Source organism: Melospiza georgiana, chromosome 2 (genome assembly GCF_028018845.1).
Source record: "Melospiza georgiana isolate bMelGeo1 chromosome 2, bMelGeo1.pri, whole genome shotgun sequence".
In the NCBI taxonomy this organism is placed as follows: domain Eukaryota; kingdom Metazoa; phylum Chordata; class Aves; order Passeriformes; family Passerellidae; genus Melospiza; species Melospiza georgiana.
In genome coordinates, this window is record NC_080431.1 from 78,470,175 (window position 1) to 78,493,266 (window position 23,092).

At 47.2% G+C, this 23,092-nt stretch overlaps 1 protein-coding gene across 1 annotated transcript; it reads left to right on the top strand.

Moving 5' to 3' along the window:
• Positions 1-9,982: 9,982 nt before the first annotated feature.
• On the top strand, positions 9,983-20,241 carry MFAP5 (microfibril associated protein 5). The gene is given in 10 exon segments (XM_058018526.1): positions 9,983-10,022; positions 10,025-10,195; positions 10,592-10,654; positions 13,310-13,357; positions 14,514-14,537; positions 16,776-16,811; positions 17,591-17,626; positions 18,394-18,481; positions 19,351-19,424; positions 20,009-20,241. Coding segments are annotated over 10 exon segments (699 nt in total). The 3' UTR covers positions 20,128-20,241.
• Positions 20,242-23,092: the final 2,851 nt, after the last annotated feature.

Below are 23,092 nucleotides of genomic sequence, written 5' to 3' on the forward strand. Positions count from 1 at the left end.
TCCAAGAATTAGGCAAGACCTTTTTTATTTTTTCTATTATTTTTAATTTTTTCCTTTTTTCCTTTTTTCTTTTTTCTTTTTTTGTTTTTGTTTTTTGTTTTTGTTTTTGGGGGTTTTTTTTTGTGCCAGTGAAGGCAAGGTCTCTTGTGTTATCTCTTCTCAGAACAAAATTCTTACTATTTTATTGTGCAAGAACAATATTGGACAGTGCCCCCAGTGTCAGTGGTCCAGAAAGAATACCAAGCTTCACCCTTTAGGGAAGAATTATAATTGTAGTATCAACAAGGAATGGATGCCTCTGAACACTAACAAATCCGGGCACCTTTCTTTTGAGATTTTTCCCATGCACTCTGTAATGCATAATGTAAGGACTGGTCCAAAGCCTTAATGTATGCAAATTCTGATTTCACGGTTGATTCCATGAAACATCTTTTGTCACCGAGTTCACTACAACTGCAAACCAGCTGTTTAGTCCTGAAGCCAAAGCCTGCAGGATATTATCCCATTATTAACATTGTAAAGTTTCATATACTGTCTCTAGTTGAGTGTGTGACCTTGTGATGTAACAATGATGGAAAGTCCAGCCTGCAAATGTTGCTAAGCCTAATTATTTATACTCATTTTCCCATGTGCTGTGTGCTCCCCTGTGTCTTCAGTAGCTACTCATTTGGTCAGCTGAGTCTCATAGCGATGTTTCTGCTTCCCGCTTGGATGACTGAATAGTAAAAAAAAAAATATTTAGAAGGCAAGGTATAGGCCTGTGTTCACACATGAATGCTTGGGCTCACATGTGAACGCAGATGGTCCATTGAAGGGAAACAACTTCTGGCCTGTGTTTCAACAGGAAAATGGCCATATCATTCTTGTTTCATACCATGTAAAACGAGGACTATGCCAAGTGGTGCAAATTCATCTTTAATTTCATACAACCCCAGCTTCTCATTGGTTCTGCTGTTACACTAATTCCTGTTCTGAATTAACTACTGTAAGATAGAAAATGGAGAAACTACTGCTAACACAAAGGACTCCCAGCAAAGGGGGTCTGCAGAAAGTTCCAAGTTTCACTGACTCAGTGCCACACCATGTCCTGCAGAATGTGAACCCTCGGCTTGCAGGTGGGTCTGTCACCCGTGTGCCTGACTCCATGTGGTTCATCAAACAGAACCCACCCATGTCTCGGCATAAACACAGCCCATTGCCCTACACACACGGGCTTCCCACGCCAGAGGCGGCCCTGCTCCCCATGTACAGCTCCATGCCCTGCTGCCCGCGGCACCGAGTGCCGAGCTGCTCCTCTGCCCCCGCGTCGGGGTGGGGACCAGCCCGGTGGGCACTGCCCGCCGCAGCTGCCGGCACGGACACACTGAGGGGTCGGCGTGGGGAGGCTGTGGCTCCAGCGCGGGAGGGTCCAGCCCCATCTCGCCTCCGCTGCCCCCCGCACCCGAGCGCGCACCCGCATCCTCCTCGCCCGGGCGCGGGCGGGGCGCTGCGGGCAGCGGCGGCGGCGCTGGCGGCGGCGGTGCCGAGGAGCCCGGCCCTGCCCGTGGCAGCCGGCTCGGTCGGCGGCGGCGGCGCGGTCTCTGCCGCCGGGCTGGCTGCCAGCGCCGCCGTGCCGCCAGCGGCAGCGCGGGCCGGCCTCGGAGCGCCCCGGGACGGCGGAGAGGCGTGAGGGCAGAGGGGCCGGGGCAGCGCGGGTGATGCTGCCCGGGTAGCGCCCTTCGGGGACCTCTGAACCCCTGCAGGGCTGGACTGCGGTCGTGGGCTGGGGGGCCGGCCGGTGCCGAACGCACCGGCAAGGGGAGGGCGAGACTGCCCGTTTCCTATGCCAGGCAGTGGGAAGGGAGCCAGCAGGCTACTGCGGGGGGAAATAATTATTTTGCTGTAAATACTGGGACAAAATAACGGTGGTGTTTGCATGTGGTGGAATAGAAGGAATGGGAACCCCTTCTTCCCAGCATCTGAGACGAGTCTCAGGCTCAGGGTACAATCTTGACAGAAGAAAAGGGCTTGCAGGGGCATTGAAAGACCTTTTCTGACAGACAGCAACCGTTTGGGGACATAAGGGAGGAGTGCATGCATCTCATTCAATAGGTAACTTTGGAGAAGGTCAGAGGCTCCTGTTATCCTTATTCTGGGCACAGTTTGAGGACTGAGAGACACAAAGAAGCCCAGGCGGGCATAGTTGCACACAGAAACAAAGGGAAGCATGAATAGCAGCTGGTAAGCTTCAAAGAGTGGTATATAACCAGCAGCTCCCAGTTCCACAAGGCAGGAGTGCATTTCTCCCAACTGATTTGCAGTTCTGCTGCAGGGAAACAGAACGGTACTGAGGAGCTGGACAGAAGGGTGAATGTGCTTTCGATGGACACACTCATTTGAAAGGAAAACATTTTGTCTGTATCTCTCTTCTTCCAGTCCCTGTCGTCTGCCTGGCCCCTTCTCCAGCTGTTTTTCCCAGTCTGCATTTTTCCTTTACCAAGTGGAGAAAGTTCCTGCCTGCCTGCCTTTGTTTCCTGCTCCTTTACCTCTTTTTGACTCCTGTTTTGCCCTTTGCTGTCTCCTTCCCCATTGTCTTTTGATGAATGCTGTTGCAGTGATGACTTTGGATTTCGGTGCCTGTTGGGAAGGATCTGATGCAACCACAGGATGGCTATATCTCGCAGGCACTTTGCTGCATTAAGTCTGATAAACATCTGCCCTCCGAGCTAAAGAGCTTCAGGCAGCAGGTTAAATGTCCTCGAGTTTATCCCAGTCGTGTTAGTGTTTTCCTCTTGTGTCCGGCAGTTCTGTCACCGGAGCTGACGAGAGCTGGCAATCTGAGGGTTGTCTTCTCTCATTCGTGGGGAGCAGTTTCTTCATTTTTCTTCACCTGGCTGATGCCCCCTCTCGCCGCTAGCAAGGGTGCTTACACACCCCGCTCCCCTCCGCTCGCCTGCCCGGAGCCGATGGAGCCGATTGGGGGCGGGCGCCTGCATCTCCTGTTCTGGTCTCCCCTCGCAGGGTCCGGCGCCATGATGGGAGCCGTGCTCAGGAGGCTCCCTGCAGTGCCAGGGGACCCTTCCCCTTCCCTTCTCCTGCGCCAGGTGCTGAGGGAGGAGGGGCACAGAGGTGCCTCGCAGGGAGGCCAAAACTAGGTCAGTGTAGCTGGAAACGGCAGCTGGTGCGCTGCGATGGGGGGCGGAGAGCCAGCTGTAGCCAGAGGGGGATGAGGGGATGGCGAGAGGAGCATGAGTGGATGGCGGGAGGGGGAAGGGTCTCTCCGCGAAGTTGTAGGGCGGGACAGCGTTCTCCGGGCTGCTCGCATGGCTGCCAGCACCCCCGCCCCGCTCCCCATCCCCGCCAGCCCCGGGTCCCGCCGAGCCCCTTCCCTTCCCAGCCCTGCGCCTGCGAGTGGGCAGGGGAGAGGGAGAGGAAGGGAGTGATGAAGGTAGTGCTGGAGACGGAGAGATGGAGGAAAAATCTGGGCAATGAATGAGGAACAGATGGAGAAATGTATAGTAAAAGAGAGAGAGAGAGAGAGAAGAGAAGCGTGAAAGGCAACAAACAATGACAACTCATGTTTCAGCAGCACTTGCAATTGGTTCAGTGGGGAGGAGGTCATCTGCATTCCTCGCAGTGCCCAGGCAAAAGGACGCATCCCCCTTGCCAAAATCCACAGGGCAATGAAACCGCTGCAGCCAGACGCTGCAAGCTCCATCACCAGTAGCTTCGGCCGCATAGATGTACCTCGCTACTGCCCAGAGGTCATCCCGTTACCACCCTTCGGAGTGCAATGAAAACCCTTTTCAGTACAGTTTGCAGCACGCTTTGTTTGACCTTTTGAGTGTTTCTACATCAACACTGCCTCCTCTGTTACAGCTCCAAAAAAATCCAGATTTCCAGAGTTGTGTCCTTTTGTCGTTGCTGTACAACCAAAGCCTTATCTTCTCTAGCTCCGACTTTCTCTCCTCCTCCCTTTCTCTATGTCGTTTCCATTTTCCCCGCCCGTCTCCCCTGCTGCCCAGTGCCAGCCTTGCCCCCACTGCCTGGTGCCTCCATCATTCCTGGGTTCACCAATCTCATCGGAGCCGTGCTGCCTGCAGAAACGCACGCTCTCCCAGCCATGCCCTCCCCATCCTCGTTTTCCAATCCCCCCTTCGTGTCTCCTCATCAGCCCCGTTACATCCTTCCTAGGCTGACGCTGGCAGCGAGTCTCCTCCCTTCTTCCCTCCCTCTCCCCTTCCTTCCTCATCCCTCCCCCTCCTCTCCCTGCAGTGTTTCCCAGCCCTCGCTGCAGTGCAATCCATCACTCCCAGCAAGGTCCTCACACCAGGGGAGGGGGAAGGCTGGCTCCCTGTGAGAAAAGGGTGGGTGGGCAGGGAGTGCAACTATCTCCTCCTTTGCTAGGAAGTGAGAAAAGCTCGCAGAATACAGACCCTCCTGGAATGGAGACCTCCCATCTGCTTCCAGCTATTTTATTTATTTCTTTACTTATTTAGTCTCTTTGTTTTCAAAGAAAAATATGTTTCTGCCAACATTCCAGTGAGGGCGATTGAAAGGAAACCAAGGAGACAGAGAGAACGCCAGAGTCAGAAAAGCTTGTTCAGATAGAAAAACCAGGAGACAGCACTTGTGGGGAGGGAAAAATAAGAGAGAAAGAGGGAAAGAGAGAAACAGAGAAAGAGAGAGAGAGAAAGAAAGAAAGAGAGAGAGAGAGAAAGAGAGAGATAAAGAGGGAGAGAAAGAAAGAAGAAAGAAAGAAAGAAAGAAAGAAAGAAAGAAAGAAAGAAAGAAAGAAAGAAAGAAAGAAAGAAAGAAAGAAAGAAAGAAAGAAAGAAAGAAAGAAAGAAAGAAAGAAAGGAGGCATATACAGAATCAGAGGAATAAATGCAGAAAGGGGGGGGGGGGTGGGATTAGATGCAGGAGGAAGAAAACATAGCAAAAAAAACCCCCAAGAATGAAATTGGAGAGAAACCTGAGATGGCAGACATGACAAGAAAACTCAAGAGTAAATAGTTGAAGGTTTTCTCATAAGAAGATACATATCAGGGCAGCTGCATTGATGGACAGAGGCAAGAAATCATTAGAATAGTACCAAAGTAGATTTTTAAGCTACCAGTGTTGCCCTTTTACAGGCATGTTGTGAAGGTGCTGTTGATGTTGATATATAGAATGGTCTATATTTGTTGCTGTTTTCATCTCTTTAAAGCTGAGGTGAGCTAAAGCAGTGCAGGCCTTTTACATGTACACATTTCACATCAGGACAGATTTTCATTAACATTGTTTGCCTTGACATCAGTCTGCTATTGAATAGAATAGTGACTATGCCCAGGGAAGGTCACAGGAAAATTCAGGTGACATGTTTGAAGTCAGCAGTACCTACAGGAAACACAGTGATTTATATCAATGTGGTTTCAGTAATTCCCGAAATCTTTGTTCAGATTCCTGTAATGTCAACTGTAGAATAAAGCACAAATGAATATTTAAGTCAGACTTTACAGTCCCTGTGAAGGTATAGGAAATGGAGGGATGTAAACCTGAAAGTGGTGCTTCCTAATTTCCCCACAATGTAAACCCTCATCAATCTGTCTGCTAACATATAACATCATTTGCATTTCTTCGACTTAGTACAATTTGTTCTTCTTATTTAAATCCTTTCAGAAGCAGGGTGAGTGCTGTCAATGCTGACACAGAGAACTTCAACATATTCAGTTTGAATATTTTGGATGTGGCCAGTTTTGAAAAAGGCTTTGACAACAGATCTTTCATAAACATTACAGAATTTAAAGTAAATGGCTTTTAAAGTTGACAACTTTGCCCCCTTCACCAATGATATTTAAAAGCTTAGAGGGTATGCTATTTTGAAATATAATTAATATAGTTTTGCTGGCTTTGGACTGTTAGGGTAGACAAAACCACTAAAATCTCTTCCACCATGCAGGACTACTAAATGACAATAAAATGGTACAAGAGGCTGGACTTTAAGACAGATACTGTATTGTTTGGAAAGCTCAGCTGTGAATTGATCTGTGCCAGAGCAGCTCTGGGAACCTGTCTGTGTCGGTGTAAGACACAGCTCTACTTCCCAGCAGTGACTTCTTCAGCCAGCTCTGGTTACTGCTCCAGGGCATGATTGCTGGGCTGCAACAGGAGGATTAATCCTGCTGGCTTTGCTCCAGGGTTTGTGATGTCCAGAAGAGATGGGAGAAGGGAAGGAAGAATCCATCGTGTCCTTGCTGGTGTTCTGCTTGTGTCTGCAGCCTCATCTGTGTATAAAATTGCACCAGTTGAATTAAATATGGTGTTTCTATGTGCTCCAGAGTCTGTATGGGGACACATAACTGAGCCTGCAGGAGGGATTTATATGTTAAGCTTAAAATGTTATGCATCCCCTGAGAGAACAGTTTTGGAAAAAGTTCCCTGAGAAAAGCTGTATTTGAGCTCAGCTCCTTGGAGAAAGGAGAGAGTGGAGGAACAGGTGAAACAGCCAGGAAGAATCAACCCTGAGACAGTACAAAAGGATCAGAAAGGAAGGATGTTTGTGATAGTAAGAACTACAGAAAGAGCAGAGAAGGAAACCCCAAAGCACCACCAGTGAAGAAAGAAGGCCCTGACAACTTGCTATAACCACATTGGCCATGAGAAGCCTGAAGCACAGGGCCAAATCACCAACCAAAGAGCAAAGAGCTCACTGATTTCCTCTTCTTGTGCTCAGTTCTTCACAATGCCAAACAGATGTGGAGTAGCTGAGAAGTATTAATTAGAATTTCATGGACTACCTTAGTGTATTTTGCGACTGCAAGACTACCTGCCCTCTAAGCACTGCCTTGTTGATTTGGAAATAAAGGGGTGAAGAATTCCTTATTTTTCTAGATGGGAAAACATGACTAAGAGTAAAATAGAGACAAATTGTGTGTCTAGGCTCCTGTACTTGGCAGTGTTCACTCTTCCACAATGTGATGAGGATGTGAAGCTCCCAAAATTGAGGATAGATGGATCTGGCCTTTAACTCATGTCCCTACCCACTGATGACCTCAGCAACACCAGTGGAACAACTGCAGGATGGTGTCAGACCCCAGGTATTAAAGGAGCCCATCAGCAGTGAGGTCCCAAGAAAATTCCTTTCAACCCCAATTCATGTGACTACTGGAGCTGCATTATTGACATGATGCATTCACAGATCTCACAGCAGTTCATTAATTTCTTATCACTCAGATGTAACTTAATGCCCTGTTACCATGAGGACACAGGAAGGCCAGGGAAACCAAGAGGAGAGGTAAAAGTCTCCAAGACCTTTGCAAATAGCATGCCCCAGGATCACTTAGACTGTCTGTTCAGATGCAGTAGTCTACAGGGTGAAATGCACCAGGAGATTTTAATTTCCAGGAAGGCTGATTTTGTATCTTATCCAAAATATGCTACCATTACAACAGCATCCCAGATAAACACAATGGGATCAGTACCAACTGGAAAGATAAGTTTTTGCTGAATCTCTGTTGCTGCATCTGATCTTAGGTAAACACCTACAGGCACTGGGGTCAGCACTTGAGGGAATATATGTATGGAAGTGTTTCCTCTATGAGTCACCCATGCCATTTATTGTGGCAAAGAGTTCTTTTTTGAGCAGTTCTTCCCGCCCTACTGTGGCACTGATACTTTTTAAACTTTTAGAAGAAAGAGTGCTTTACCTTGAGTCATCAGCTGTAGATTCCCCCAAGATACCCTATGATGGAGGACAGCAGCATGCAAAGCAGAAAACAAGCAACATCAGTGAGAAGGGAACATGCAGAAGTATGTGAAGTATTCGTCTCTCCCAGCCATGAAGGGCATCCAGCAATCTTTGTCAATGTCAAGGAATGGAGGGGAGGAAATCAAGATTATTTTCTATCACAAAATACAAGTTGAACAGTTACTAATCCAGTAGGCTGAAAAAGAGGAGAGCTAAGAGGAGATGCTTCATACAGGATGAAGGCCTGCAGATGCAGCGCCACATCTCTTGGAGAATGGGCTTGGACTGCAAGAGAAAAAGGGGTGTTCAAATGACGGTGTGCTGCGGCTCCCTCCGGTGTCCACCGCGAGCAAGAGCAGCAGGACACCTCCAGCTATTTCTCTGCGGCTCGTCTGGTATGTAAAATACTGAACAGCTTCCAGCCAACAATTCCATCACCAGCAGCATCGCCCCCATCTGCACCAAGCTCTTCCACTCTCAGAGAAAAAAATTAAAGCTCAAAAGCAATCAGCAGAAACCTGATCCAGTACTGGCCGTGGATCCGGTGCTCTGTGGGAGATGGTGGCACATCAACATATTGGTACGTGAGAACATTTGGCATCAATGAAAATTTCCAAATAAATGTGCTGAAAACTCACCAGGCCTTCAGGATGTTTTAGTTAGCCTCTTAAGCAGTAACAGCTCAAATGACAACACAGAGGCACAGAGAAAAACAAAAGGCAAACCAAGGTGTATGGAAAATTGTCCAAACATACTGCTATGTGGACTTCCAGAACTGGCGTGTGGTTATAACTTCTGTCATATCCTTCTCTTTGTTTAACAACCTCTTGAGCATTTCCAATGGACTCAGTTTTAGCTGGTCCCTGAAAGTGGGAATGGTGGTGTCTTGCTCCAGTGAAAGAGAGGAATGGTGTTTGGGTTCAGAGGGCTGCCCTGGTGAGCAGGGAAATGCTTAGCTTTCCCCAGCCCCTCTGCACCTCTTCTGGTGTGGTCCACCATCCGTGCATCCTCCAGGAGCCTTGGGAGGACCACAAATAAGAAGGAACAGTCATTTTCCTCTTGAGCACTGCCAAAAACAGTGTTCAGCCACCCTCAGGTAAGAAGCGGTGGCTTCAGTTGTGTCAGGTGTGGGCAACACGGGTCTGGCATGGCAAGGAGGATATAGCGAGCATTTCCTTAGTAACTGTCTATAAGGCATTGTAGGGTTTTATTTTCAGCGTGCAATTAGTTGAGAAAAATGGGGATACCAAGCTACCAGGATGAGCCTTAGGGGACACAGCTTTCCCTTACAAGGTTTCTGTCTTTCATTGCTGTATGAGATAGGGAACTGGGGGTATTTCCTTGCCTTCTCCTTGACTCCAGGACTGAGATTGTGTCTTAAAGCTCACCCAGTGCCTCCTCAAACCCAGCAGAGTTGTTACAGAAGCAGTAAAGGGAAAAGAAGGCAGTGAAAGCAACAGAGGGAGGTCAGATCCAGGGGCTGTTGGAGGAAGGGTTAGGGGAGACTGGCTATTCCAGTGGGACTTGTGGGGCTTGCACCTTCGTCAATCATAAAATGCACCGTGCTTGGAGGCACAGGGGAGCCAGGAGGATGGCAGTGAAGGTCAGGTCTCATTCATCGTCTTCCTTCTCCGTTTGTGTCTCTCTCATTTTCCTAATTTTTTTTTTTTTTTTTTTTTTTTTTTTTTTTTTTTTTGCCTGCCTTTCTCGGGCCAGAACGGCAGCGGCGCTGCAGGACGGGCCCCGTGGCCGGTACCTGTTCCCGTTCCTTGTGCTCCCTGCCCGCCCCGAGCCTGGCGCAGTGGGAAGCCCAGTCGCTCCATCCCGCCGGGAAGCGCCAGCAAGGCAGCGGGGCCATGTCCCCGCTGTCGCTGCCCTCCGGTGCCCCTGCCAGCCCGCCTGCCCCCACCACCGGCCCCGCTCGGTGCCGCGGCGCGGGGAGAACCCGGGCGCGTCCTGCGGGAGAACGGGATGCGGGCTCCGCATGTCCCTGTGCCACAGGCAGCCAGGGAAACGGGGAAGGGGAGCGGAGCGCTGGGTGGGGACTGGCGGCAGCTGAGTCGGGAAACGTGGCTGGAGGTAGCGGCCTGAGGAGAAGCCGGGCTGCGCAGAAGGGCAGGGCGAAACGGGACACCAGAGTGCAACGCAGACCCAGGAATCCATCCCTGGTGCTGGGCCATCCTGGGGGAATGGGAGGAGCCCCTTCGGAGGACAATAAACTCTGGAATGAGGGTGTGGGCTGCTGCTCCTCGCTCCCCCCCTCATTCCACATGCATGATGATACCATATCCCTCCATCTCGCTGGCTTCTTGGGGTTTTTTTTCTTTTTTTTTCTCTTTTCCCAGAAATTGTATTTTGAAGACAACGAAAAGGAGAACGTGTTCTGGGTGTGGCTGCATGTGATTTACCCAATAGCCAAACTGGGGGGGAGCCGAAGGGGAAAAGCAGAGCGTCTGCTGCTGAAGGGAGTGGAAGCTGAGGGCTGCAGTAAGTGATGGGGACCCTGTCTTTTCTTTCAGTGCTCCTCGAAATAACTGAAGAGTAGAAGAGAATGGAGGGAGAGAACGTGGGGTAAACTTTCCGTTGCATGCTGAGGGTGTGGTGTGTGTGGAGCAGGGCTTAGCCATCCAAATGGGAAAAGAGATGGGGACTCGAGAAAGGAGGTGGAAAAGAGAAGCAAAGCAGGTGGTGTTATAAGTTCAGTCCAGAATGTTTCAGAAATAACTGGGATACTGGCCACATGAGGAGGGAGACAGGAGGGAGGCTGGGAAGACCAAATGGTCTTGAGGAGAAAATGGATACAAGCAGCAAAGTTTCTGAAGTGTAGGGAAGGTACACCGGTTCCTCTTTTAGCTTTCCTCTGTTCTCTCCTGCACTCCACAGGGATGAAGACCTCTGGAACCCGTATACTGTTTTGTGTCTTAACACTCTTCTTGTCCCCAGCTGGTGAGTCCTTATGCCCTGGGGAAGGATTTCTTCCCCACCTGGGCCCCGCTGAGTTTCCTACACAGAATAATGTGCAATGATCTAAGGACAAAGGCAAAGATATGTAGAGGGGTGGAGAAGGGGGAAGGACTGAACAGGAAAGGCAAGGTGAATATGGGATTGTAAGGAGAAATTTAGGAACTGGAAACAGTTTCCCATCTGTGACACTCTCCAGAAAGTACTGGGAGTCACAAGAGACAAAGGTCCACAGCTTCTACTCTAGGTATGTTACAGTAAGCAAAACATCCAGATCAAACTGAGAAAGAGAGTTAGGTGTGCTTTGTGCTTACTGCTTTACCACCTGTGTATGCCTGATCTGCAGGGCATTTCCCAGTGCTCTGCAAAATTTGTTCTGTCACAGTTGTGACATGTTTGCTGTCACTAGCAGTTCCTGCTGGAATGACCTCATTCCAAGCCACTCAGCTGCTGGGAGGTTTTGTAGTATTTGTACAGCTGTTTTGAGAAACCTCACCTCTGTAGTTCAGACCGTTTTCTGCTTTTGGTGGTGGGGGTGGTTGTTATTCTGTTTTGTGTCTCCATTACTTTGTTTGCTTGGAGATACTTTGGCAAAAATTCAGATCAGTTTGTTTTTTGTTTTTTTTTTAAAGCACAACAACAACAACAAAAAAGAATAAAACAAGAGGGTAGCATCAGACATTATAGTCAGAAGACTCAGGACAGATAGTGAAAGATTAATTTCAGTGAATGGGCAAAGCCTTGTCCAGGAAAGACTTTTCAAACTAGGTTATTCTAATACCCTCCTTGATCCTGATTCTGCTCCAAATAGCACTTTTTCCTTTAAAGGTGCTCCATAAACAATGTCATGTTTATGACTGTGAAGCAGGGAGGTGAGGCATTCAAGAGATGAGCTTATAGGTGGGCTACAATTTGAAACAGGAAAAAAAAGGCCGTGGTTTTTATTGTACATGAAGAAAGCCTGAAAGGAATATTTCTTACTTTTGAGTATTTTGGTTTAGCACTTCTCTTTGGGTTTGTTTGTTTTAACTTGGAAAATAAGAGGAATCACCAGCTGGTCTCTCATTGTTTCCTTTGATTTTGGGTAAGTTACAAATTTGTGGGTTAAGGTTGTAGTTCTAGATCTCAAGGATGAATTTACTGCAGCTTGGATAAGAAAGTCCAGTTGTTTATAAGGCTTGTTTATTGGGTACCATAGTAATTATGAAGTGATTGAAGGTGGATAAGAAAATCAACCTTTTTGTCCTTGCCTGGTATGCAGAGATTTCACTTCACTTATGTCCTTTTGTTTTAGAGTTGGATTGGTTTTCTATTCAACCCCTAGGGGGAAACAAGATTTGTAATAGCTGACTTTTCAAAGTTAGGAAAAGGGGAAGAGCCACCCTGTTGTTTCCACACATCTCTTCAAATCCAGCACTGCTGGCTTCTGCAATGGTTTCAGTATTTTCATCCTTCCTTTTGCATCAGTAACAAATGAGAAGGTGCTCAACACCATTTTCTTTCCCACTTGTTTTAACTGAGAGATTATCCAGAACAGGGGAATTTTTGGGCTGTATTAGATTGTATTCTGAAGTTATTATGCATGTCTGGCCCTCCCTGGGTTAATCGCCAGCAGCTGGCAGCTGGGTGGGGAACAGAATATCAGGGTCCAGTAACTCCTGTAATGCTGTAGAGCAGGATTATGTAGGGGTCCCAAGAGACCCTCTGTGGCCTGCAAGTAACTGCCCTTGGAATGTGGAAGAGCTATGACAAAAACTCCAGACCTGATAGTTTTACCCACACAGTGCTCCCTCCCATTAAGAGCAGAAAGCTGCAGGCTAAGGCCGCAGGATGTAGTGGGATGTGCTGGTTTTTGGGCTGGTCGTGCACACATTCCTGCAGTGCCCCAGATCACTGGCTTTTTCCTGCCAACTCCTTCCTTCATCCCACCCCAGTTATGCAGACATTTCCCTTGTCTGTGGCTAGCAGGAAATATTTTCCTATTCCTGGCTGCTCTAAGGAAGCTGCCCTGTCACCCTTTATATTTAAACAAACAAACAGTCTAGCCCAGCTTCAGTTCCTTCCATGTAGTATGCACGGCCAAGCCTTCATCATTCGTCTTCTCCAGTTCACCCAGAGGCTGAGAGGGGAAAGATTGTCTGCTCTGTGCTCCATACCCAGGCTGGATGATTTGCCTAAGGAGCTACAAAACCTGCAGTCTGCTTTTTACTGTACCAATGACTCAACCCGTGCCCTCAAGTGAATAATTTCCATGACTCAGTTTCCTCTTTTATAAAATAGAGATAGGGATTTTGCTCAGCCTCCAGAGCAGGGAGGCCACATTGATTTTTTTTTCAAAATGCATCAAATGAGGTTTCAGAAGGGCAAAGTCTGGTAGCAGATCTGGAGGTATTTACTAACTTGTCCCTGTGCCTAGTCATTGCCCCTGGTGGAAGCAGCAGGGATAGGATCAGGACCTGCTGTATCCACGAGCCTTTAAACAGCAAACACAGCTAGCAGTGGAGGCTGAGGCTGAGTAGAGAGCATTGCTCCCTTCAGCAGAGGGCAGTGGTGTCTCCTGGATAGATAAACATTAAAATTTCACAAAACCTGCAGACTATAAAAATCTGTCTTTTGTTACGCCCCTCTCTTCTCTTGCAGACTGGTTTCCATGGATGGTCAATGGGCAAGAACCAGAAACTGCTACTGGTAAGTATTACAGGCATGTTAATGTGCTGAAGATTGCTCATGTGACCCACTTGTCCTGTGGAGTTACAGCCTGTTTACTAGAAAATACTGTTCTCTGTTTCTTTGTCTCTGATATTGCAAGCTTACTTTTCAATGAAGATTAAACAAGCTCCCCAAGGCATGATGCTTGGTGTTACATGCTCTATACAAATAATTCTTTAGTGCAGGGGTCCTGAACACTTAGTTGAAGGGTACAAAGTTATGTTCACAGTCAAGGGTTGTAGGAGGTCCACAAAAGCTGGTGCATCTTCAACCATGAGATACTTGGGGAGCTCTACTGCTGCTCAGAAAAATCCTAAGGAGAATGGTGCACAAATGGCATGATGCTTTAGTAGTGAGGCCATTGGGAAAGGATATTGACTGATCTTCTTACTGGCTGTGTTGTTGGGGGTGAATTGATTTATCCTTCTGGACCTTAATCCATTTTTGCCATATGGTAAGATAAGATGAATGTACATTTGCATCATGCTTCAGCACCCAAAAGGACCAAAAGGGCTTGTCTTTTCTTCAAACCTGAAGCCCCTGGCTAAGCCTGCAGCCGTCTCCTAGCTATGATCCTATGATATGTAATATCTGCGGTTTCCCAGAATGCTATTCAGAACCCAGGTCAAAACATGTTCTCCAAGCATCCTTTCCTTCATGCTTTACCTCTCTACCTCAGCTTTGCCATCAATTGCTTTTCAAAGAAACTCATCCACTGATGAATTTCTGCAGTCAAGGCTAGGTTTTGGGGTTGCCTCCCTCCTTCTGTGCCATGGGTGCCCTCAGCTGTCTGTCCCTAGTGCTGCAAGACCCCTCAGCACCTTCATTTCAGAAGTCTTTCTTTCCCATCAAGTTGCCAACAACAGCCATATCTGAAAAGTCAAGATATGCCTCCAAAATACACTGAGGGTTGATACAACGTGCACTAAGAAATCCAGTCCCAGTCTAGCCACCAGAAAGGGGAGTGGATACAGGCAGGTTGGGGGTACTGTGTTTGATTATGTGTTTGCTGGGTTGGATCCCACTGTGTCATGAGCTTGTGATGGCAGGAGAGGTAATTCAAGCTGGCTCTGGCTGGCTGTGTAAGGGACCATAAAGTAAAGAAAAGCTTTTTCAAGGACATTCTCTTTTCCAGGTGGAGCTCCCCCTGACAGCTCTGGTAAGCTCCAATCTCTTGGCATCTTCATGCTTCTTTTTCCCTTTTCACCACTGCTGCCTAGGCAGCCACAGAAATTACCCATTATGCCCAGAAACTCCTCATCCCACTTCTAAGTTGTGGCAGCATTCTTCCAGCACTTATGGCTGTCTGGGAGCCCTTTTTGTGCTCCACACAGGGAGATGAATTTAGGGTAACTTAATGGTCTGTTCTCCAAGGAAATGACAATCTCACTTTATGTACCCGGGCTCCCTGAAGAGGTTTCCACTGCAGGAAGCCATGAAATTTAAAGCTCACACATCCTTGGCTTCCAGAGAAGGTGGCAGGAACAAACAGACTAAATGATGAGGGTGAGAAATTGGACAGGTTCAAACTGGGACACAGGCTGTGTGTGTGTCTCTCCTGACTGGTAGCAAATGTGCTTCAGTTCTCAGGAGACAGAGGTGCCAAGAATCTCCTGAAAGTAGTAGAGCAAACCCTGAGCATTGTTGGAGTGGGGAAGTGGAAATTCTGTTCTTTCAGTACTGTCTGCCCCACCGTGCCTGCAGCTGTGTCACAGGGGGGCAGCAAAATGTCTGTGAAGGGACGGGTAGATGGAGCACTTGGAAGACAAGCACTTAGAGCATGCAATGCGTGTCCTTAGAGAGTGGACATGGCCCCAGGAGATGGACACAGAGCTGATGGCAGTGTAGGTAATTCCAACAATGGGCAATGGAGGACAAGAGAGACTCAAGAAGGAGCCTCCCCACTTTTTCCAACCCCACTCTGAGTTCAAATCTGTCACCACTGGCCTTGGGGATGGTTTCTCTGTCTGCTGGAGCAGTGTTTCAAACACATCCCTCTGAGGTGGTGAAGACCAGGCAGGGCAGGGAGAGGGAGAACACATGAGGTCGATGCTATGGCTCAGAGAGAGGCAGCTGTGCATGGCTGTTTCTGGGGAGTGTGCTCTGAGTGTATGGGAACTCATCTGAGAGTGGTGTCTTGTTCTCTAGAGCATCAGCTCCACTGTTTGTCCTCTGCCCTGACTCTGCTCATCTGCTGGCTGCAGTATTTGTTGTGGGTCAGACTGCCATGAGACTGAGTCAAGAGGCCAGCTGGACATGTAATTAGGATAATTGAAAACTGCAGATGAGTCAAGGGGCTACTTAGGAATATAATTAAGACAGTAAAAGACTGCATATTTTGGTTAAGATCTTAAATAAGTTAAATAGTTAAGTTAGAAATGTGGCTATCAAGAATCATGTACCCTAGTTAAAGTGTGACAAAGATATCCAGAAGTAAAGCTAGGAGTGAGAGGGGATAGACAGAGTACTGTAGAAGGGCAGAAACCATAAAAATAACTGGCCTCTAAGAATAATCAAACAAGAAGGGCTTGGACTGTGACCAGCAGGTGAAAACGTCCTGCCAACCGGACACAGGTGAGGAGTTCACCATGAGGAAGGTGGCTTTCTTCCTCCCAAATGCCCACTCCCTTATTTCAAAACCCCACTGACCAAATTAAGAGGATACAATTGCCCAGCTGTGATAGATATTCAGCTAATTATAATATGAAATGGGCAGGTAATGATTATGTATCAGGCATCCATAGAAACCACGTGAATATATAAAACCTTTCTTAGATAAATAGAGAACAAGAATCTGTGACTCCTCCTTGCATGTGCCTTTAGAAATTATACCGCATGTAATAAATACCCTTCTTTTCAACTTTAAGTAGTTGAAGAGTCGTTTCTCCATGCTTCAAGACAACACTGAAGAGGAAAGTGGAAGCACAATTTTGTATCTACAAGATGTATGATCTTTGTGGTTGGGATGGGAGGTGAAGCAGCTGTGTTCAGCATATGAGGCCTGACAGTCTGTAGGAAGGTAGATAGGACTCAGTGTCCAGACCAAACTGGTGGTGACTGACCTACATCTAAAGAGTAAAAGAGTAAAAGTGAAGCCTTTACTGCAAACTTGGGCTTCAAAATGCTTACCCAAAACTCTTCACAAAGGATGTGCCATTGGGACCCATCTTTGCTCTGCAGCATCCTGTCAGCTCTAGCACACCCAGCATATTTGCAGGGAAAGTGTGCAGGTACTCTGACAAATCAGATAATAACAACACCACAGTCAACATTGCCTACCAGATGTGAGATGGCTGCTAGTCAGGACTGGTAAGACATCAGCAGAGCACATGCTGATAGCAGGAGGAAAGAGACTGTAAGCTCAAATTAAGATCTTCCAGTACATCTCTTTTTCCAGGTGCAGCTGCCACACCACCTGTGCCTCTTCCTCCTGGTGAGTTTATTCTCAGTTTGCAGATGCATGTTGTGGACCCTCCTCCCTCTCCTCACACAGTCCCTTACACACCTGGAATCCTGCCTTCTCTGACTGCCCCTAAGCCCCACACTGAAAAGATTCATTCTCTTTAACACACATGTTTTGTTAATGCTTCTGGCTAACACTCTGGCACCTGAGCAGAAGCAGAAGTCCCCTGTAATTGCTCATAAGAACTTGCCCCTGGCAGTCAGTTCTCTGAATTCCTTTCCAGTTTGTTACTGGGTAAATTATAAAATGTACTGGTTTGCTGTGGTACAGAGGGGTTACTTTATCAGAGGGAGTAACAAACCTGCCTCTTTTTGACCCCTTGTCATGGACATTAAAGAGCCAGTGGTGTTGGGATGCTGTTTCTTAAAGGTGTGTGTCACTGTTCCTTATGAAGGGCAGTCACAAAGTCCTTCACCTCTTGACTCCATAAAGGGTAACTGCAGCAGCTAAAGAAATTTACCTGGCCTTTTAAGTCAGAATGTCCATGCACTGTAATTTTCAACAGTAGTGGTAATGCTTTATGGGAAAGATTAAGCAAATTTTTAGCATTGTTGACTGCATAGCTGGCACTAGACTCAGATTGGATTTTTACTTTATGGTTTCATGTCAGTAACAATGAAATCTCTTTCCACATTATAAGTTACAATAGAAGGCTCTTAAAAGAGTTTTCCAGATATATGTTTTGATTAAACTGCTTCCTAGGAAGGAATAATGGTAAATAACTAACTTTGCTACCCTCTGTCTTCCAGTTCAGTCTGACAGCGAAACAGCCACGGCTTCATCAGGTGTGTTTTAAGTTTGCTGCCTGCACCCTCTCCCAGACCCACTTTCACCCACCCTGTTAGCTCTCCAGAGAAATTCTGGCTGGGCACACAGCTCTGTCTCCTGGAAAATTGCTTTAAATTGTCCCTTGAGTTAGAAGTACTGGAGAATGATGGTAGTGAAAGCTGAAGCCTTCTCCTGGATGGCATACCTGGAAAGGGAGGAGCTGGCAGATCAGCAGACCAGATACAATGGATCAATATTGTGTCAGTGCCAGTGGCCAAGACCTGGCATTTCAGAATGATGTGCAAGAAAATCCATTGTATTGGACAGTAGTAGAAGAATTGTAGTAGAAGATCCATTGTAGTTAGTTACAGGGTTGATTGTCTGGAAAACTAGGAACTAGATTTGCGTCCTGAAATGGGATAATTGCACATCTATTAGAACCCATGTCTTAAATATGCAACTAAAATTTACATTTTGTTTATCTGTGTCTGTCCCCTTTACAACATGTGCCTTCTGTGTTCTGGGTGTCCAGTGGGCTTGGTTTGCATTTCACTCAACTTTCCCTTCCTTTTGTCTTGTGGGGCAAGGGGATCAGAAATGGCTGCACTATTTTCCTCTTCTTTAAACCAGCCCCATCTCTCACAGGAGAGTGACAATAGAGGCTGGGGTCCTCCCCTAGAAGCCTGGAGGACTGTACCTAGTGATGAGGTTGTATCTGTGCCTGAATGAGTGCACCTGGCCATGATGCTGGGTTGCAGCTCCGTGTTTGTGTGTGTGTTCTCAGACTGCCGTGAGGAAAAGTTCCCCTGCACGCGCCTGTACTCTGTTCACAAGCCAGTAAAGCAGTGTATCAGCTACCTCTGTGTTACAAGGTAAGAAACCAGCAGTCCCTAAGAAAAGCGCTCGAAACTGCTCAGAAATGGTAGGTCTAGTTCAGCAATTGTTCCTTTTGAAGACTAGAGGTTTTCTCTGGGAACCTATTGGTGAGATGAATCCTGTCCCCAGAGCTTCCTTTTAGGGTAAATATTTAAAACAGCACAATGGCTACAGTCTGTGCAGCACTAAGGAGCTGTAATGTGCCCCATATTGTAATCCATATTTAAGGTATTTGGTCATTTATAGGTCCATGAAAATGATCAGAGGTATGGAGCACCTCTCCTACAGACAGACTGAGAGACCTGGGATTATTCAGCTTGGAGAAGAGAAGGCTCCAGGGAGAACCCATTGCAGCCTGCAGTACCTAAAGGGAGCTTATTAAACAGAGAGAGAGCAACGTTTTACATGGGAAAATAGTGATAAGACAAGGGGGAATGGTTTTAAACTGAAAGAAGAGATTTGTTGTCAGGAAGAAATTCTTTACTCAGAGGATGGTGAGGCACCACTGGCACAGATTGCCCAGGGAAGTTGTCAATGCCCCATCTTTGGGAGTGTTCAAGGCAGGGACTGATGTGGGGCCTTGAGCAACCTGACCCAGTGGGTGGCATTCCTGCCCAAGAAAGTGAGTTTGGAACTAGGTGATTTTCAATGTCCCTTCCAACTCAAGCCTTCCTATGATTCAAAGATTTCATTAAGTCTTTACAAAGATTACTTTCCTATTGAGCAGCCTTATTCTTGGCTAAGAAATAAAAAAACAATTAGGATTTGCCTGCTCACTAGTGAATATACATGTTTATTCCCTGTTCCCCTCTTTTGTTTCTTTGTGTCCCCGTGCCTTCCTTTGCTGATCCCGGCAATGCCGCAGTGTGCGTCGCATGTACGTAATAAACAAGGAGGTGTGCACTCGCATTATCTGCAAGGAGAACGAGGTCATGCAAGGTGAGTGGGATCACAGGCTAGCTAGAAGGACACCTGCAGCCATCTGATAGAGTCTCCAAGCTAACTAGTGGCTTAGACCCTGATCCACATGCAATATCTTCCCTAGACTTTGAAAGAGCTCTGATGCAATGCAGTCTTGGACATAATACACATGCCATGATAAAAAAACTGGGAAGTAGATACTGTGGTACTAAAAAATATGATAGCTCTCTATTCCTCGATCTTGATCATGGTCTAGTAGTCCCAGACACACCCTTACTCAAAGTTGCGCTCTTTTGAGGTTAAAGAGTAAATCTCAGTATTTCTGTTCATGAATAGAAGCAGGATCCAGTCGAGATTTTTTATGCAATCTTTGTTGCAGCAAAATACAAGTGGTTTTAACATGTAATGTATATGCATAAAGCCAGAAGGAAATTAATAAAAGCCTAAGGACTTGCTTTGCTTGCCTCATGTATATGGGGATTGAGCAGTTTCAACAGCCTCTGTAGATGCAGTGAAGGATGTGCCTCTAACTATTCTGCTGGAGAAGAACTGGAAGGAAGCTTTGATTATCTGTCAACCTGTGTGTGTGTGCTTGCCTTCAGATGAGATCTGCCGCCAGCTGGCTGGCCTTCCTCCTCGACGCCTCCGCCGCTCGGGGCAGCCCCTGCCTCTCCCTTGCAGACAGCTCCTGGAGCAGCAGCGCAGGCCTGATGCTCTGTGAGCACCAACTGTAGGAGAGGAGAAGGAAGAGAGAGAAGAGAAGGCATTATCCACTACCTACAGTTCAAGACAAGTGCTTCTTGTTTGTGATTCCCCCATTATTTCCTTGCTTCTGTGCCTTCTTCTACATCCTCTTCTTCAGGTGCTGCAGGGCACAGAGTATCCTCTCTGCCAATCTGTCATGGTAGCTGTTGTCATCTTTATAATCTATTACTAGGACAGGGGACTCTCTCCTCTTTTCTCTCACACTCTGCCTGGCAAGCTGTGAGCTGCTCATTTCCCAGAGGTCCTTATAAATGTGCTGCACCTTCTCTTGCCTTGCCCCTGGAGAGACCCAGAAATGGGGACAGGATGAAGTCCTCCCAATGGTACAGATGCCTTAAGCTACATCTCATCTCACCTTCATGCCCTAGGACTCCTGCCCTAAATTTCTTGCCTGGCATCAGCAGGAGCTCAGATGTGGTTGGTCAGCCTGAGCCTCTCAGATTCTCCCAAGCCACTGAGTTTGTTGTGTGATAGCACATTCTCCTCCTTGTGTCTCCTGGCCTCAGGGAAGTGACAGAACTGGGAGATGAGCTATGAGCTGTCCTGAACCCAAGGCACCCCTCACTGGGTAGCAACAGATCATTTATAACTACCTCTGGGAAGTTTTTGTCTCAAGCCCATTGCCTCCCTCACACACATCTCCTACCAAAAGGAAAAAATCTGGATTTAGTATGGCATTATATTTTTCTCAAAAAGATTATGTTGGATCAGAGTGCTGCACCTCTCTCCTCTCCTCTCCTCTCCTCTCCTCTCCTCTCCTCTCCTCTCCTCTCCTCTCCTCTCCTCTCCTCTCCTCTCCTCTCCTCTCCTCTCCTCTCCTCTCCTCTCCTCTCCTCTCCTCTCCTCTCCTCTCCTCTCCTCTCCTCTCCTCTCCTCTCCTCTCCTCTCCTCTCCTCTCCTCTCCTCTCCTCTCCTCTCCTCTCCTCTCCTCTCCTCTCCTCTCCTCTCCTCTCCTCTCCTCTCCTCTGTTCTTGTCCCTCCCTTCCCACTGAAGCCATCTCTTGATGCCCATTCCAGGCAAGTTTCAGGGAGCAGTAATTACAGCTGCCTCCACTCCTAAGCCCAAGAAAGCCCATGAAGAACCTGTGTGACCTGACATTACTGAGACCTTGCAATGAATTTTCTTGTCTTGGTGTCTTGTCTTGGTCTGGCTACCTCCACACTCTCCAGTTGCTGTGCCTGCTTTCAATCTCCAGTTGAGTTCCTACCTCCTGACCTGGAAACTCCTGCACAAAGCAGGAAGGAGTTGCAAGTTGGAATTGGGTGTGGGAGCAGAATCATTATCTGGGATTGCTGTTTATCTGGCACCTGGGATTTTTCTGCAGAATCTCTGACTGTGCTGACCTGCACAGGGCCAGGTGCTGATGGGGAAGGTAAACATATCTGCAGGTGTAAGTGCTTTTACAGGCCAGCCTGGGCAGAAGAATTCACTGTGGCAGCACTGGATGTCTGGTCTGCTTGCGGACTTTGTTTTCTAGGTATATGGAGAACATTTCCAGGTATATGGGCAGTTTTTGTGATGAGACCAGGTAGGGTAAGCAGGGAAGAGCAGTCTGAATTGCACTAATCACTCCATGTGACTCTTAGTGGCATGATTCTGTGGGGCACCAGAGGATCAGCAAGACCCTGTCTCTAGGATCTCTGTGTTGTTCCCAAGTAGCTGAAAGCCAGCTTGCTAGATTTGGCATTCAGTCCCCTCACATCATCTGCTGGACCCTTCAGACTTGCAGGAGCACTGCCCTGTTGCACAGAGCCAGGGTCACACAGTTCTGGGGACAGTTTGCTGCCCAGAGGCAGATGTTTGAGAAAAAGAGCCAAAACAATTAGCGTAGGACCATCTTGCCAGGACCTGCATTTCTGCTGTATGCAGCAAGAAGCTGGTCACATCCTCTGTGGGGGGGAAGACACCCCCAAAAATTAGCCTTAGATGGGCTAAATCTCTATATCCAATGTACAGGAGAAAGAATTCCAAATCATGCAGTGACCAGAATTTTATCCTACATACGGGAACACTGCACTGCTACTCAGAGGGTGATGCTCCTCGCGAGTACTCCAGGCTCATGAGACTAGGAATGAAGGAGGGATTTCTTTGTACTGAGAGGGTGCACATTTCTGTAGAGAGGAGGGTACTGAGAGCTTGATCTCAAAGACATTCAAGCCACTGTCTTCCATGCCACAGGGATACCTGTGAAAATTGCCTGTGTGGAGGAAGGTAGGATGGAGATGGATCTTGGAAATTGGACTGGGTCAAGTCTGTTCTCTGTATTTAGAGGTGAATATTCGTCACTATAGATACATAACTGGGTAACATAGCTACTGTACAGCATATAAAAATTTAACTTTCATACAGGTTGGGAAGTGGTTAGAAGCCTTTCTGTTTCTTGCTTTCAGCAGGGACAGGAAGAGGTGCTCCTGTCCAGGAGAACACTGTTTTAATGTTAGAGTCTATATAATCCATATTAAAAGAAAATTTATTTCTTGTTATTCTTGGCAAATCTCATGTGTTTGGGTTTATTTGTCTCTTGCTGTATTTCCTCCAGATTTGTGGGGAGACTTGAATGCATATAAAATCTATCATTTGGAACTTTCTACTCCCTGTTAGCCTAGTCCTCTGCTGTCACCCTCCTCTCACTCATGAATCACAGCTCATGGGAGTTCCTGGGAATGCTTTTTTTTTTTCCTAGAGAAATATAACATTTTCTCCAGCATTTTTTTTACCATGGATAGCGGTGCTAGATTTTCCTGACAATTGTTAGCTGCTGAACACAGGGATAACTTCTCCCAGCCTGTGAAATTTGTGCTGAGGACACATCTTTTTACTATGCAGATGCCATGACTTTCTGGTGGAGAATTAACATCTCCAAATAAAATGGCAAGATGACTGAAATAAGAGAAAAGCTGTAATAAATATCACATAAGCA